This window comes from Scyliorhinus canicula, chromosome 4 (genome assembly GCF_902713615.1).
Source record: "Scyliorhinus canicula chromosome 4, sScyCan1.1, whole genome shotgun sequence".
Classification (NCBI taxonomy): Eukaryota; Metazoa; Chordata; class Chondrichthyes; order Carcharhiniformes; family Scyliorhinidae; genus Scyliorhinus; species Scyliorhinus canicula.
Window position 1 is genome coordinate 228427223 of NC_052149.1, and position 17694 is coordinate 228444916.

General features: G+C 47.0%; 1 protein-coding gene across 1 annotated transcript in view; it reads left to right on the plus strand.

Moving 5' to 3' along the window:
- The first annotated feature begins 704 nt into the window (after positions 1-704).
- flt4 (fms related receptor tyrosine kinase 4) overlaps positions 705-17694 on the plus strand; it is a 324249-nt gene continuing 307259 nt past the window's right edge. Inside the window, exon 1 of the mRNA XM_038796200.1 lies at positions 705-848. Within this exon, the coding sequence (XP_038652128.1) occupies positions 791-848 (58 nt within the window). The 5' untranslated portion in view covers positions 705-790. The remainder of the gene's footprint in view (positions 849-17694) is intronic.

Genomic DNA, 17694 nt, shown 5'->3' on the forward strand with positions numbered 1-17694 from the left:
TCGCATTATTTATTATAGAAAAGCGACAGTTAGCCCAGAAGCAGAGCCACCAATGGTGGAAGGCTGTAATGACAGCGTGACAGGTTTACATAGGAAATGTTTAGTTTAAGTTTGAGCCCAAGGATATTTAAAGAAAAAGAATTGTCAGGCAGTGCAGGAGAACATTATATAGACTGATATATTTAACTATAAACCCTTCTTCTTGTCATAGGGTTAATTAGAATACTACATCTGGTTAAGTACTGATTTGTTTAAAATTGCAATAAGAAATGCAAAGGGATATAATATTTGAAATATGAACAAATGAACGCCAGTGAAGTACACACTGGGGATTTCTGAACCGTCCCACACAGTTGAAAGAGTTTGGCGTCAAGAATTAAACAAATAAAAAACTTTGTTGTGGAGTCCAGATTCTTTCTGGACATGAGAGGCAATCTGGAGCGTTTTGGTCAGAATGAAGTTTGAGGGGGGAGAATAGTTCCCCCCACCCCCCTCCCTGTGGGTTAGTGGAAGTGGCGAGAAGTTTGCAGAAAGGAAGCGCATCTCGCTTGATGCTAATCGTGGCGTACATTTCCTTCAATCAATTTCCTTGTAGTTTAACATCAACCTTGTTCCGTCTGTGTCCGGGGGCTGCTCGGCGGATCTCTGCTTTTCTCTCATTCACGGTTCTGAACTACACACGTGTGTGTGTGTGGGAGAGAGAGAGAGAGGGGAGAGGGGAGGAGAAATTAAACCATTTTTATTTCTTTAATCGGAGAATCCAAAGACTCCAGGAACTGGAGATCCAGAAATGAAGAAAGCTTTTACCTTTTCTCTCTGCATATGGATTGGAGCTGTTTGTAAATCAGGTAGGGGCTGGTTAACATTCTGCTCCGCAATGTCTCCTCCAGATGTAAACCTGACGATTTTTTCTTTGCTTTTAATAGTTGTTGTGAAGGTTGAGTCAGCCAGAGTCTCCAGATTGTCAATGGGTTTGAAGGGAAGTTGCCCCTGAGAGTTGGATTGTGAAGGGTTCTACTTTTGACTGTACCCTTTGGAGATTGCTCAGGGCGTTTAGCAATTATCTCTATCTCAAAGATACCTAGAATTGGAAAAACGTTCACACACCCAGAATGGGATACTGATTTTACTGAAGCACACTTGGGGGGTCTGTGTTAAACCTTTGCTGCAGTGATTTTGTTTTGGGGGGGGGGGGTTCTGTTTCTTGTTGGGGGTACCCTGCAATAGCAGGTAGTGCCCGAGTTAACTTCTAACCTTCTGTTGAGTTGAGGGGAGAGTTGTTCCTGTTTCATTGTCCATCTCGCGGATAAAATCTGTTCACCCTGAGAATGTTTTTGTTTTTTGTTTATTGCATTAACGTGTTCAGTGAAAATGTTACTGGCGGCTGGGAAGAGGGTAGAATTTAACTCCCCTTTTGTTTGTTTTTCAAGAAAACCTATTGGTTGTAAGGGAGATTGGAGGCTGATGGCAAAGGAATCCTCATTTCTCTCAACCACTTTATATTATTTTATTTAACCCTGTAGATTCCGACTGCAACGATTTGGAGCTAATTCTTCATTTATACTTGTTATTTGTAATAGATGGAAGCTTCTATTTAATGGTACTGGTACTGTGCAAACAACTGGGACCGACCCAGTGGGATGTATAACAGAATAATATTAGGGCTGGATTTTTTTCGGGGAATGTGGACGTCGCTGGCTTATTGCCCATCCCTAATTACCCTTGAACTGAGTGGCTTTGCCAGGCCATTTCAGGGTCCACCACATTGCTGTGGGCCTGGAGTCACATGGTTAGCACTGTTGCTTCACAGCACCAGGGTCCCAGGTTCGATTCCCGGCTTGGGTCACTGTCTGTGTGGAGTCTGCACGTTCTCCCCGTGTCTGCGTGGGTTTTGTCCGGGTGTTCCGGTTTCCTCCCACATGTCCTGATGGACGTGCTATTAGGTAATTTGGACAATCTGAATTTCCCCCTCTGTGTACCCGAACAGGCGCCGGAATGTGGCGACGAGGAGCTTTTCACAGTAACCTCATTGCAGTGTCAATGTCAGCCTTCTTGTGACAATAATAAAGATTATTACATGTTGGCCAGACCAGGTACGGACAGCAGATTTCCTTCTCTAAATGGCGTCAGTGAACCTGATGGTTTTTTTTAATGACATTCAATACTGGCTTCATGGTCATCATGAAACTTTTTATTGAATTCAAATTTCACTATCTGCCCTGGTGGGATTTGAACCTGGGTCCCCCCCTCGAGGAGGACCCTGGGTTACTAACTACTCCAGTGACAATACCACTAGGCCACTATCTCTACGTAGTCTTCCCAATCTGTCCCCTCCTACACAACACAGTGATGAATGGCCCGGGTCACTGGGAGTGTCTTAAACCGTCTCCGCTCCCAGCAAAATCTTTCCATTCAAAAAAAATCCCCTCCACAACACATCCCGAAAAGGGTGGAATAATCTGGGGTGGGATTCTGTGTCCCGCTGCACCCGTTTTCCGGTGCGCCGCACCCACGTTGGCAGCGGGTTCTCCGTCCCGGCAGCTGGCCAATGGGGTTTCCCCATTGTGGGCACCCCCACGCTTTCGGGAAATCTGCCGGCGTGCGTGCGCTGCCGGCGTGCGTGTGCTGCCGGCAATACAGAGGATCCACGCCGACGGAAAATCCGACCCATTGGTGCGCTGCTGGCGAAACGGAGAATCCACGCCGACGGAAAATCCAGCTCCTGGTCTTTCCCTTGGCCAATGCTGGAGCCAGACCCTGATTTAAATTGCAAGGAAAATAAATGTTTCAATAGAATTCTCATTCTGGGTTTATGGATGGAAATTAGTTTTGGATGACCTTGTTGTGAGTAGACACTGGGAGATGAAATGAAATGAAATGAAAATCGCTTATTGTCACAAGTAGACTTCAATGAAGTTACTGTGAAAAGCCCCTAGTCACGACATTCCGCGCCTGTTCGGGGAGGCTGGTACGGGAATTGAACCGTGCTGCTGGCCTGCCTTGGTCTGCTTTAAAAGCCAGCGTATTGATGAATAATAACTAGAGTTTGGATCTGAATTTGAATTAATCTGTTGGATGGGGAACATCAAAAGCCAGCTCAACATCCCCACGTCATGATTCCAGTCAGTGTCGTCCTCCTACCTTCCTACTCTTCATCTACTCAAGCTCTGTTCACTTCTCAAGCTCCTCCATGTCCTTGTCCTCCTCCTCTCCTTCTCCTCAAACTCCTCCTCAACTTCCTCCTCCCTCCCCACATTCTGCCTCATTTTCCATCTACTGCTGTCCCCTCCTGGTAAAAGCCCAGAACACCGTGACTGATAACTAAGAATGATGAGTTGTTTGAAACTGGGACCTTTTCGATTACTGAGCTCGGATTCTGTGGTTTCTACATTCTTTTCGAACGTCTTGTTTTGCCCTGCTGGAGAACCCAGAGAATGATTCTGGCTGTGTGGAAACATAACGTCTTATCCTGTTCCTAACTAAACAGTCATCATTGTGCTCTAGATGGCTTAACTCTTACACCCTTTAAGGTCATCATTGCAGAGTATCAATCCTGTAAGCAGCGTGAGCAGGGTGTATCTGAGGCATCTACCCCATCACTAGAGCGATACTGGCTTCAGAATCCTGTAAAGATGCCACTGCTACACCGAGCGGGTCAGTGCTCCAAGGCTGGCAGGTGGGCTGGGGGGGGGGGGGGGGGGGGGGGGGGCAGTGGAGGGGATATGAAAAGTGTCAACGTTTCATCCTCATTCAGAGAAAGGGTAAAGGGTAAATCTGGCAGTTTCAGGCCAATCTGTTAATGTTGGTGACGGGATAGCACAGCACAACAGGCCATTCTGCCCATTGGGCCGGCACTAGATCCTCAGAAGAGCAATCCAGTTAATCGCCACACACCATCCTCCAACCCTCCAACCCCACTCTTTTCCCTGAATCGTGCAAGTTTTTCCTTCTTCGAATGTTCAACTAATTGGTGAATCTTGCAGCATAAAAAGGTTTTCCCTCATGTCCTCTGCCAATCACCTTAAAAAGCTGTGCTATCTGGTTAACCCTTCAGCTGCTGGAGACAGTTTTTCTTTACTCACCCTACCTGGACCCTGCACGGTTTTAAACACCTTTTATCAAATCTCTTTGCCTGCCTAGCTTTTCCAGCCACCACACATAACTCTGGTCCCTTGGAATCAATCGAGTAAATCTCTTCTTCACCCTCACTAAAGCCTTCCTATCCTTCCTAAGGTCTGTCCGCCTGTTCCTGGTAATTGACATGAGTCGCATTTTATTTGTACACGTTCAGATTTCAGGATTATTACTATTTCGGGATTGCATTTCATGCATCCGTCAATTTTTCCAGAAAAATCCCAAACCACAAGAGCATTACTTATTTTTTTAAAAAAGATCAGGAACAATATCAGGAAGAACTTCTTTGGTCCACAAGCCATTAAAAAGAAGAATAACCTTCCAGCTGTCACGTTTAATGCGATGGGGGCTCCTGGATCTTTACAGAAGGATAGTAGCCAAGATGGGTGACAAAGAAGCTTTCCCACCTGGACTTGGGTATCAAAATTTACAAAGCATTCAGGAAATGTGGGGCACAGAAAGAGAGCTAAAACAATACAAACTAAATCTCACTCCCCTCCCTCTCTCCCTCTCCTATAACCACTCCACTTCAAAGATTTATCCAATCTTTACTTTGCAATGTTCCCACAGATGCTGCTGCTGGGCCAGTGTTGGCAACATGTGTCACCCACACTCAGTAACATAAAACATTGCATCTGCTGCATTACTTACTATCTGTAACTTCAACACTTCAATTTCATCGGTGCAGTATCGTGAAATAAAAACACCTTGCCTGGATACTTTTAAAATTAAAAATAGCAAATTCTGATCAATCTATCTGTCTATTTTTGAAATTCGAGTTACGTTTTGACATTCACAGCTCTCATTTTCTAATATCATCTCACCTCATCTTCAGTTTTCTATATTTTATGGATCGAGGTGAATGATGCCGGTGCTAGCAAAAGGCAACACCATCAAGCACTCCTAGGCCAGGGGCAGCAAAGTTTGCCCTTAACCATGTGTTTGAAATGGAACCCACCAGCACAGACATAATGGGCCGAATAGCCGTCGTCTGGTGCTGTATCACTCTACTGTGACAGTGTGGTCTGTTGCTGACTCACCTCCTCACTCCCCAAAGCCTGTCCACCATCTACAAGCCACAAGTGTGATTGAGTCATTTCCACATCCCTGGGTTAGTGCAGCTCCAACAACACTCAAGAAGCTCAAGCCAACCAGGACAATGCACTTACCAGCATCCCATCCATCACCTTCAACAGTCACTCCCGATACCACAGCCGGACAGTGTGTACCATCTACAAGATGCACTGCAGCAACTCGCCAAGAATCCTTAGACAGCACCTTCCAAACCCACGGCCTCTACCATCTAGAATGACAAGAGCAACAGCTACATGGAACACCACCACCTGCACACACCCTCCAAATCACCCACCATCCTGACTGGGAAATATATCGGTCGTTCCTTCACTGTCGCTGGGTCAAAATGCTGAAAACCCTCCCTAACAGCACTGTGGGTGTACCTACACCACATGGAGTGCAGTGGTTCAAGAAGACAGCTCACCACCACCTTCTGAAAAGTAATTAGCTTCTGGCTTTGTTCATGACAATTCCAATTTTGGCAGAGATGAAGGGACTATTCTGGTCTGCACGCACTAGGAACTTGATTGACACTGCCGAGAAAACATTTTACACAGTCAACAAAGGTGACTATTGGTCATTGCCTCCCAGGGCAAAACAGCCCCTAGATGCCAGCCCCACCGAAAAGAGAAATGACATTAGGACATTGTTTCATTGACGCTTTGTGGAGTTTCTCTTTGAATTACGTCACAGGAATTGCACCAATCACCAAGCAAATATCCACGCCCTTTGCAGTTATGGAAGTTGCGGGGCTAACAGACACTTTGAAAAGTTTATGATTTCAATTGTTAAATTTCGAAGTATAGTGAAAAAATTATTTGTTCAAAACCCCATTTTAATCTGATTAGTGTGGGTTAGGCTGCGAGCCCCGTTTATAACATTTACAACAGAAATTAACAAAAGCACACAATCAGAGCCTGTATCAGCTGACCCAGAAATCTCCTTTTCTGTGATTTTATTTCTGAGACTGTCACTGACCTCACCTCCTTCACTGTAGCTGTACCAGGCCTTGGAGGGACTCTGGACTGGATTCTCCGCTCCCCCAGCGCACCGTTCACTGCCGGCAGGAATCTCTGCTTCCGCCGCTTGCCATAGGGATTTCCCATTGAAGCCACTGGGAAATCAATGTGTGGCGCAGTGGTTAGCACTGCTGCCTCACAGCGCCAAGGGCCCGGCTTCAATCCCAGCCCCAGGTCACTGTCCATGTGGAGTTTGCACATTCTCCCCATGTCTGCGTGGGTCTCACCCCCACAACCCAAATATGTGCTGGGTAGGTGGATTGGCCACGCTAAATTTCCCCTTAATTGGAAAAAATAATTGGGTACTCTAAATTTATTTTAAAAAAAGGAAAAAAACTGTTAGGAATCAAAATAACAATCAGGGGGGAGTGATCTATTTTAGTTTAGACGGGCCGCAAGGTGGGCGCAGGCTTGGAGGGCCGAAGGGCCTGTTCCTGTGCTGTACGTTTCTTTGTTCTTTGTTTTTGATGTGTCGCCGGTGGGAATAGAGAATTCTGGCTATGTCTGGAATACAGTGTACAGCTTCTGTCTTCTTATTTGAAAGAAGGTACAATTGAGTTAGGAGCGTTGTAGAGAAGTTTCACGCGACCCATCCCTGGGACAAGGGACGAAGAAAGGTTGAGCACGCTGGACGTACACCCTAGTGGAGTTTAGAAGAATGAGAGGTGATCTTATTGAAACTGATCAGGTCCTGAGTGGATTTGACAGGGTAGATGCTGGGAAGGTGTTTCCACTTGAGGGGAGACTTGAACCAGAGGACACAGTTTAAGAATAAGAGGTCTATTGTTTAAGACAGAGATGAGGAGAAATTCTTTCTCCTAAAGGGTTATTAGTCTGTGGAATTTTCTTCCCAGAAAGCAGGTGTGGCTGGCTCGTTGCAATTATTCAAGGAAGAGTGAGGCAGGTTTTTGATGGACAAGTGAGTCAGGTTTTTGATGGACAAGTGAGTCGAGGTTTATTTGCGGCAGGCCCACGAGAAAGTAAAGTTGACACCACAACCAGATCAGCAATGCTCTTATTGAAGATGGCGCAGGCTTGAAGGGTTGAAAGGCCTACACCAGCTCTCAGTCCCATTTCCTATGGCTGACTTGACAAAGCTTATTGATGAGGTAATGGAGGAGGCTGATGAGGACAGTGAAGTTGACGTTGTGTCGATGGACTTTCGATACATGTTCGACAACACACTACATGATAGGCTTGTGAGCAAAATTGAACCCATGGGATGAGAAAAAGAGGGGGGAGGGCAGGAGTAGCATGGATACAAAATTGGCCAAGGAATACAAAACAGAGAGGATGGGGGTTCCACGCGCACCCCCCCCGTGGTGTGTTTTGCGGTGTCCCGCCATTGGTTGGCGGCACGGTCGTCTGTTCCTGCCGCTGTCCACGGGGTTTCTGTTGTATGCACTCCCACTGACAGGAAACCCGGGGCGGGGGTTCACTGTCAATGGGACATGAAGGTTCCGCTGGTAGGAAAGGTCGTAAAACACCAGCCAGAGTTCTGGTGAACAGCTGTTTTGAGGACAGGAGGGAGGTATCCATCGACTCCATTGATTCTATTTATAGTGGACAGTGTACAAAGAACAAAGAGACCAAAGAACAATACAGCACAGGAACAGGCCCTTCGGCCCTCCAAGCCTGTACCGGTCATGATACTAACCTTGGCCAAAACCCTAAAGAAACCCGACAGTGATGTCCCTCAGGATTCATTGCTCGAACCATTGTTGCTGACACATATTCATACTTTGGACTTGGGGATACAGGACACAATTTCAAAATTTGTAGATGTCACCAAACGTGGGAGTTTGGCAAATTGTGAGGAAGACAGCAGTAGATGTAAAGAGGGCACAGACTGGCTGGTGGAATAGACGGATTCACGGCCGATTGAAGTTCGTGCAGAAAAATCTGAGGTGGTATAGCTTCGTAGGAAGAGTGAGAATACGGGGAAAATTGGAGAACGGCCAAAATTTACCTTTGGCTGCTTTCCAAATTCTTCGGTCCCACCTGCGACGATACCCACCACGGAAAGGGCCGGAAAGTTCCGCCCAGAGAGTACAGATGTCAAGAAATTAGATATAAAACATCAGCTCAACCTCAGATAGACAATTGTGCCCAATCCTGGGCACAATGAAGTCTTTCGAGGAGGATACAGAGGAAATTTGCTGAAGTGCTTCCCGGGATGAGGAATTAGAGTTGCGTGGATGGACCAGCGAACCTCCTTTAGAGCAGAAAAAGCCAAGCGCAGATTTAATAGGCTGGATTAAAGCCATGAAGACGTTAGATCACCTAAATAAAGAATCTGCTTCCGAAGACTGAAGGACACTGATTTAAGGTGATTGGCAAAATTGGCAATTTGAGGACAAACCTTTTTGTGCAATGGGTGGTTTGGATTTGGAATTCTCTGCCTGATAGAGTGGCAGAAGCAATAGTCTTTAAAATTGAATTGAATAAACACCTCCTAAAATGAAGAAAGATCGAAAAGTTCCGGTGATGGCGGGCGGGAGGCAGCCACACATTGATGGGTTCCCATTCGGGAATAGAACTTTTGGGGTTTTAATGCCCGGTCCCAGGGGCAACGGATGCTGGAAAGGTTGTAGGAGGGCACAGTGAGGAGAAATGTCCAAGTTTTGAAACAAAAAGGCCGTGAGAAAGGGGGCTAATGAAAGACCGCCGGTGAGTGGAAAAGTCGGCGCGGGAACTGTAAGGAAAGCGGAGGCTAAGGCACGGGGGGAGGCCGCATTGCTCACGGCAGAAGGAATGACCAAGGTGATGGCTGTGGAACTTGGAAAACAGTTCACAAAGCGCATGGAAATGATGAAGAAGGAGATGGGGGGGGGGGGGGGGGTATTGAAATGCTGGTGGAGGAGGCGATTGCCCCGGTGAGGGCGGCGGTATCGAGCGCAGCGGCGGAGGTACGGGAGCCAGGTGGGACACTGAAGGAAGTGGAAGAGGCATTATCGCAGCTCAGTGATCAACTCATCTCGATGGGAAAGGAGTTGCGGAAGGTGACAGAGACCAACAAGGGTCTGCGAGCCAAAATGGAAGACCTGGAAAACAGATCCAGACGGCAGAATCTGAGATCGTGGATCTGCCCAAAGGGGTGGAAGGCCCGAGGCTGACGGAGTATTTTGCCACGATGTTGACGAAGCTATTGGGGGAGGGGGACGATCCCTCTTGATATGAACTGGATCGGCTCATAGGTCGTGGAGGCCTATACCAAAGGCCAGTGAGCCGCCAAGAGTAGTGACTGTTTTTTTCCGTAGGTACAGCGTGATGGAGAAGGTCCTGTGTTGGGCAAAGCAGAAGCGGGTGGTGCAGTGGGCTGGAGCTGGTATACGTGTATACCAGGGCTTTACGGTGAAGTTGGGCAGAAGGCGGGCGGCCTTTGGCCGGCTGAAGAAGGCACTGTACAACAGCAAGGTGCAGAGCGGCATAGTGTTTCCAGCTAAGTTGAGGGTTACCTCCAAATCCAAGGACTTTTATTTTGGGACGGCGGAAGCAGCTGAGGGGTTTGCGAAGGCAGAAGGACTGTGGCAGAATTGAGAAATGGGACTGAGGGTTGGTCTTGTACTTATGTAGCCTCATGTAACTTTATTTTTTCACTGCGTGTTGGTGTAGATACTAAATGAGTCGATGCTGTATATATTTGGACAAGGGAAGAGTTGGGACTTTCATTTGCAATGATGGTTCTTTGGGGGTTGGGTGTGTATGCTGGGGTTGTGTGTTAAAGGGGATTTCTCTGTCTCTCTGGGACCAGGCAGGGGGGAAGGTGACCTTGGTGGGGGCCTCCACACTGGCCGGTTTAAGCCGGCCAGTGAACGGGAGTGAGGTAGAGGGAGGGGCTGCGGCCATCGGAGCCTGGTAGAACAAGTGAAGAAGAAGTGGAGGGGAGGAGTCTGGGGGGGGGGGGGGGGTCTACAATTCATGGGTGTCATTCACAGTACACTTTCGGGGATTGGATGCCTTTGAATGTTGGGGGTAGACTATATATGTTCATGGTGACCATGGACGACTCCTGATTCCTTTTTCTTTTTTTTTCTTGGGAAGTTTCTTTTTATTTGATGCTTATATTGTCATGCGGGCCGTTGTTTGGGGGTTGGTGGGAGGATGGGATCGTTGTTGTTGGTAGGGGGGGTTGACATTGTATTCATTACCGTTTACTGTTTGTTGGTGGGGTGCAAAGTTTGAAGAAAATGTGAAAAAGGGGAATAAAAATATATATTTTTTAAATGAGGAAGATCGCAATGATGTGGCCTAGTGGGACTGACTGGTGAGGGAGCTGATGGGCTGATTTGGAACTCTCTGTCTGATGGGCTGAATGGCCTCCTTCTGCACTCTACTGTCCTGTGTTTCTGTGGTTCTATTCCATGACGATTAATTAGAAAGTATTGAGTATCCTTGATAGAGTAGAGTAACTTGTGTGGCCAATGCCTGGGTACAGAACCAGCAACGAAGGAATTGTATCACTGGTTTGATTGAGTTCCAAGTGTGTTTGCCCTCATTGAGTTGGCCGTTGCTATGCCTAGATTGAGCATCTTGGGTGGAACTCCATTTGCTGATAGGAATAGCTCAGGTTCTGGTGGAAGCATGGTCATCTCTCAGCAACTTTGAGGTGAGAGGAGGTACGAGAGAGGTAATGGAGAAAAACAAAGGAACCAGGAAACAAACAGAACTGTGTCCAAGTGATGGAAGCAAACCCCGGTGGGAATTGTTTCTGTGAATAGAAATTAGTCCTGATAGAAGAATAAGCACTTTGTTTCGAGGTTGGATGCTGTGAATTTGGAAATGGTTTGGGAAGCTTGGGAATTTTGGCATTCAGGGCTTGTTTTTTTCTTCGTGTGTGGAACTTAAATGTTGCGTAACTGTTTATTAATGATTTCCAATCTCGCCCCAGCCAAATTGTTAAATATGGGTTTTCGGAGAAAACAAAAGGTTTTTGGTGTCTTGGAGATGAGGATTATCAACGGCAGCATGTGATCTTCCCCCAGTTGAAGCCTGTCCCGTTGATGCCCACCATGTGTTTTATTTGAAGGTGGCACGATTCCAGGCAACGTGGGCGAGTGATGCTTTGTGAGAACATTTAAACAAAGGTTTTTGAAAAGCGCACCGACATATTTCAGGCTCTTTCGTCGCTTCGATTATGCGAGAGTTTGATTGATTTTACATCCTTTGCCAGAGAAAATGACGAACTTCCAAAATCTGCAGAGATTGCTCCCTTCCCCAAAACACTCAAATATACGTGGACTGTTACCTTATTGAGAACTATAGCAACTACTTTCCACTTCAAAGTTATAATGGTTGGAAATCGGCCACAGACAAAATTTCCTGCTCAATATTCATTCCTTAACTGTACTCCTGACCCGGGGGCCAGTTTAGCTCACTTGGCTGGACAGTTGGTTCATGATGCAGAACGAGGCCAACAACATGGATTCAATTCCTGTCCAAACTGAGATTATTTGCAAAGGCTCCGTCTTCTGAAGCTTGGCCCCTGCCTGAGGTGTGGTGATCCTCAGGTTAAATCACCACCAGTCAGCTCTCCCCCCTCAAAGGGGAAAGCGGCCGATGGTCATCCGGGACTATGGCCACTTTACCTTTACCCCTGGCCATTCTCCTCATTACTGTTGGGAGACTTGATGAGATGAAAAAGTGTCCAAAGCTGTGCAGGTTAGGTGGATTGGCCATGCCAAATTGCCTCCCAGTGTCTCACGGTAGCATGGTGGTTAGCATCAATGCTTCACAGCTCCAGGGTCCCAGGTTCGATTCCCGGCTGGGTCACTGTCTGTGTGGAGTCTGCACGTCCTCCCCGTGTGTGCGTGGGTTTCCTCCGGGTGCTCCGGTTTCCTCCCACAGTCCAAAGATGTGCGGGTTAGGTGGATTGGCCATGCTAAATTGCCCGTAGTGTAAGGTTAATGGGGGGATTATTGGGTTACGGGTATACGGGTTACGTGGGTTTAAGTAGGGTGATCATTGCTCGGCACAACATCGAGGGCCGAAGGGCCTGTTCTGTGCTGTACTGTTCTATGTGCAGTTTAACTGGGGTCACAGGATAGGGCGGCAGAGTGGGCCGAGGTAGGGTGCTCTTTCAGAGGGTTGGTGCAGACTTGATGGGTCGAATGGCCTCCTTCTGCACTGTAGGGATTCTGTGGACTAAAATGGCTGCTTACACAACATCATTTCTCACAGATATAATGTATTATTTAAGAAAGAAAAACGTGCATTAAGATATCACCTTTCACATCCCTCAGTAATTCCAAAAAGTGCTTCTCAGTCAACAAGCTACTTTCTGATGTGAAGTGGCTGTTGTAGTTTAGGTAATGTGGCAGCCAATTTGTGCACAGCAAGGTCCCACAAACAGGAATGTGATAAATGAACGGATAATCTGTTTTTGTGAAGTTGATTTGATTAATAAGTGTTGGCCTGGCACTGAGGATAGCTGCTACTGATTCAATAGCTCCACAGGATAGTCTACATTCACAAGACGGAACCTCAGTTTCACATTTCATCTGTACAGCGGGTTCTCTCCAACAGTGCGCACTCCCTTAGTTCTGGCACCGGGTGTATCAGCCTCGATAATAGTCATTTGGTAGCGTGTCGCTTTAGAGATCATTCTGAAGGTGGGTTAACCCTATGAGTATTTGTCCAGCTCCTGTTTAATGTTGAGATTTTAAGCAGAAAGTAAGGACAGCGCCGGAAATAGAACTACAGGAGTTGCTCGGCCAAACAAAAAATCTAGATTTATGTAGTTTGTCTTCTACTATCCTGATAGCCACATGATACAATGATGAGGGATGGCAAGGTAGCACGGTGGTTAGCACTACTGCCTCATGGCGCCATGGACCCGGGTTCACTTCCGGCCTTGGGTGACTGCCTGTGTGGAGTTTGCGCTTTCTCACCACACCAGCGTGGGTCTCCTCCGGGTACTCCGGTTTGCTCCCACAGTCCAAAGATGTGGAGGTTAGGTGGATTGGCCATGCTAAATTGCCCTTAGTGTCCAAAGATGTGCAAGTTAACTGGGGTTAGCAGGATAGGGTGGGGGGTGTGGGCCTAGGTAGGCTGCTCTTTCGGAGGGTCGATGCAGACTTGATGGGCCGAATGACCTCCTTCTACATTGTAGGGATTCTATAGATAATCGAGTTGTTACCTAATCATGAAGTTCTATCTCGAGCAATGAGTCACTTCAGGTACAATTAATTACTTTACTGTAGGGCGACTATCGTTATGGAATCAAATAGGATTGTCATTTTGTGCACAGCCTTTGTTTCTCAGTGGTGTAGGCTCAGCTGAACAGACTCTCTGTGGCCAGAGAACCAGACCAGTGCGGAGCCAACAGTATAACTTGGTTCCATCTCATTGACGCCCAGGCAGGTAACAGTGGCCAACTGGGATAGCGGTGTGAATACTGCCTCGTGAAAAAGGGAGGGTGTCTGAGGCAGCAGAGGAGTGCGAGAGGCTGAGGGGACGAAGGAGTGTGAGAGGGGTGGCTGTGGGGGGGGTGGAGGAGGTTAGGAGGATGCTGGGAGGGAGAGGAGGAGTGCGGAAAGGTGAGAGGGGCTCAGAGAGGGAGTGAAGGAATGTTGAAGGGGAGGCTTTGGGAGGGAAGGGTGTGGGAAGGAAGACTGTGGGAATAGAGGATGAGAGAGGGAACATTGTTCTCCCTGCTGAGTCAGGCTACGATGGAGTTAGCACCTCTCGCAGGAATTGAATCCTGTTATTTCGACCATAATAACCTCAGCAGAAGAGAAAAACCCTCAAAATTTATTGCGTTTTTCCTTTTTATTTCCCACGTCAGATATTAGTGTCGAGCCAGAGGGACTTTACTGTTAAACAAACAGCTGTAATCTCCAGAGACACCACTTCATGGTGTTTAGCTCCTGTATTTACAAACAGCAGTCAGATTGGTCCAGATTTACGATGAACTTGTGTTATAAATGAAAAGTTCAGACCAAAGAACTGGCAAATGGATTGGATTATCCACACACATCAAGGATCTTCCTCTCCACTGCACAGAAACCCAATTCATAAAACAATAGGAACTCTTAAACATACTTTCCTCAGGAGATTAAATTAATCGGTGCAGTCTATGATGGGCAGTGGGAGAATTGTACGTGGTCAGTGGGAGGATTGTACCTGGACATCGGGTCGATTGTATATGGGCAGTAGGAGGATTGTATATGGGCAGTGGGAGGATTGTATATGGGCAGTGGGAGGATTGTACATGGGCAGTGGGATGATTGTATATGGTCAGTGGGAGGATTGTATATGGGCAGTGGGATGATTGTATATGGTCAGTAGGAGGATTGTATATGGGCAGTAGGAGGATTGTATATGGGCAGTGGGAGGATTGTATATGGGCAGTGGGAGGATTGTACATGGGCAGTGGGATGATTGTATATGGTCAGTGGGAGGATTGTATATGGGCAGTGGGATGATTGTATATGGTCAGTGGGAGGATTGTATATGGGCAGTAGGAGGATTGTATATGGGCAGTAGGAGGACTGTATATGGGCAGTAGGAGGATTGTATATGGGCAGTGGGAGCATTGTATATGGGCAGTGGGATGATTGTATATGGGCAGTGGGATGATTGTATATGGGCAGTGGGATGATTGTATATGGGCAGTGGGATGATTGTATATGGGCAGTGGGAGCATTGTATATGGGCAGTGGGATAATTGTATATGGGCAGTGGGAGGATTGTATATGGGCAGTGGGATGATTGTATATGGGCAGTGGGATGATTGTATATGGGCAGTGGGAGGATTGTATATGGGCAGTGGGATGATTGTATATGGGCAGTGGGAGGATTGTACATGGGCAGTGGGAGGATTGTATATGGGCAGTGGGAGGATTGTATATGGGCAGTGGGAGGATTGTATATGGGCAGTGGGAGGATTGTATATGGGCAGTGGGAGGATTGTATATGGGCAGTGGGATGATTGTATATGGGCAGTGGGATGATTGTATATGGGCAGTGGGATGATTGTATATGGGCAGTGGGATGATTGTATATGGGCAGTGGGATGATTGTATATGGGCAGTGGGAGGATTGTACATGGGCAGTGGGAGGATTGTATATGGGCAGTGGGAGGATTGTACATGGTCAGTGGGAGGATTGTACATGGTCAGTGGGAGGATTGTATATGGGCAGTGGGATGATTGTATATGGGCAGTGGGATGATTGTATATGGGCAGTAGGAGGACTGTATATGGGCAGTGGGAGGATTGTATATGGGCAGTGGGAGGTTAGTATATGGGCAGTGGGAGGATTGTATATGGGCAGTGGGATGATTGTATATGGGCAGTAGGAGGACTGTATATGGGCAGTGGGAGGATTGTATATGGGCAGTGGGAGGTTAGTATATGGGCAGTGGGAGGATTGTATATGGGCAGTGGGATGATTGTATATGGGCAGTGGGATGATTGTATATGGGCAGTAGGAGGACTGTATATGGGCAGTGGGAGGATTGTATATGGGCAGTGGGAGGTTAGTATATGGGCAGTGGGAGGATTGTATATGACCAGTGGGAGGATTATATATGGTCAGTGGGAGAATTGTACGTGGTCAGTGGGAGCATTGTATATGGGCAGTGGGATGATTGTACACGGGCAGTGGGAGGATTGTATATGGGCAGTGGGAGGATTGTATATGGGCAGTGGGAGGATTGTATATGGGCAGTGGGAGAATTGTATATTGGCAGTAGGAGGATTGTATATGGGCAGTGGGAGGATTGTATATGGGCAGTGGGAGGCTTGTATACGGGCAGTGGGAGGATTGTATATGGGTAGTGGGAGGATTGTATATGGGCAGTGGGAGGATTGTACATGGACATCGGGTCGATTGTATATGGGCTGTCGGAGGATTGTATATGGGCAGTGGAAGGATTGTATATGGGCAATGGGAGGATTGTACATGGGCAGTGGGAGGATTGTATATGGGCAGTAGGAGGATTGTATATGGGCAGTGGGAAAATTGTAAGTGGTCAGTGGGAGGATTGTATATGGGCAGTGGGAGGATTGTATATGGGCAGTGGGATGATTATATATGGGCAGTAGGAGGACTGTATATGGGCAGTGGGAGGATTGTATATGGGCAGTGGGAGGATTGTATATGGGCAGTGGGAGGATTGTATATGGGCAGTGGGAGGATTGTATATTGGCAGTGGGAGGATTGTATATGGGCAGTAGGAGGACTGTATATGGGCAGTAGGAGGATTGTATATGGGCAGTGGGAGGATTGTATATGGGCAGTGGGAGGATTGTATATGGGCAGTGGGAGGATTGTATATTGGCAGTGGGAGGATTGTATATGGGCAGTGGAAGGATTGTATATGGGCAGTGGGATGATTGTATATGGGCAGTGGGAGCATTGTATATGGGCAGTGGGAGGATTGTATATGGGCAGTGGGATGATTGTATATGGGCAGTGGGAGGATTGTATATGGGCAGTGGGAGGATTGTATATGGGCAGTGGGAGGATTGTATATGGGCAGTGGGAGGATTGTATATTGGCAGTAGGAGGATTGTATATGGGCAGTGGGAGGATTGTATATGGGCAGTGGGAGGATTGTATATTGGCAGTGGGAGGATTGTATATGGGCAGTGGGAGGATTGTATATGGGCAGTGGGAGGATTGTATATTGGCAGTAGGAGGATTGTATATGGGCAGTAGGAGGATTGTATATGGGCAGTGGAAGGATTGTATATAATTTTGAAGAACTGGAAAGGGTTTTGAGTTGTAACAAGCTTGTGGCTGTTCCATAGACCATCCCTGTCAGTGCATCAAATTATTAATGTAAAGCTAGATGGAGATTGTGGCACTGATAGTCCAGGGATCTGGGCTAATGGGTTCAAATCCCACTGGTGGAATTTAATTAGTTAATGTCGCAGTAATTGGAACCATGATCGATTGTCGTAAAAACCCATCTAGTTCACTAGTGCCCATGAGGGAAGGGAATCTTTGTCCTTACCCGGTCCAGTCTGCGTGTGACTCCAGACCCACAGAAAGCTGGTTGACTCTGAACTGTTCTCAAGGACAATTATGGAGGGGTTACAGAGATGTAGCAGGAGTAAGGGAGAGTTTAGGAGGGGTCGATGAGAGAGGGAATTTTGTCCTCCCTGCTGAGTCAGGCGGTAACAGAGTCTGCGCTTCTCACAGGAACTGTATCCAATTATCTCAACCACTATAACCTCAGCCAATGTGTAAAACCCTCACAATGTATCAGTTTTCCCAATTCTCAAGGACATGGAGAGATGGGCAAAAAATGCCTGAGTTTGCCACACGTCACGACATAGAATTGAATATAATTCTTAAACTCTCTGCTTCACTGACCTGCCCTGGAATTTTATCTCATAGGATTTTCTAGATGAAAAGGTTCTGCCTGGATTTTCTACCTTGCTCCTCATGTCCTTAGTTTTGGGCATGATTCACGAATCCTTTTCTATCGTGTGTTCTTTGCATGAACTCACTTTAT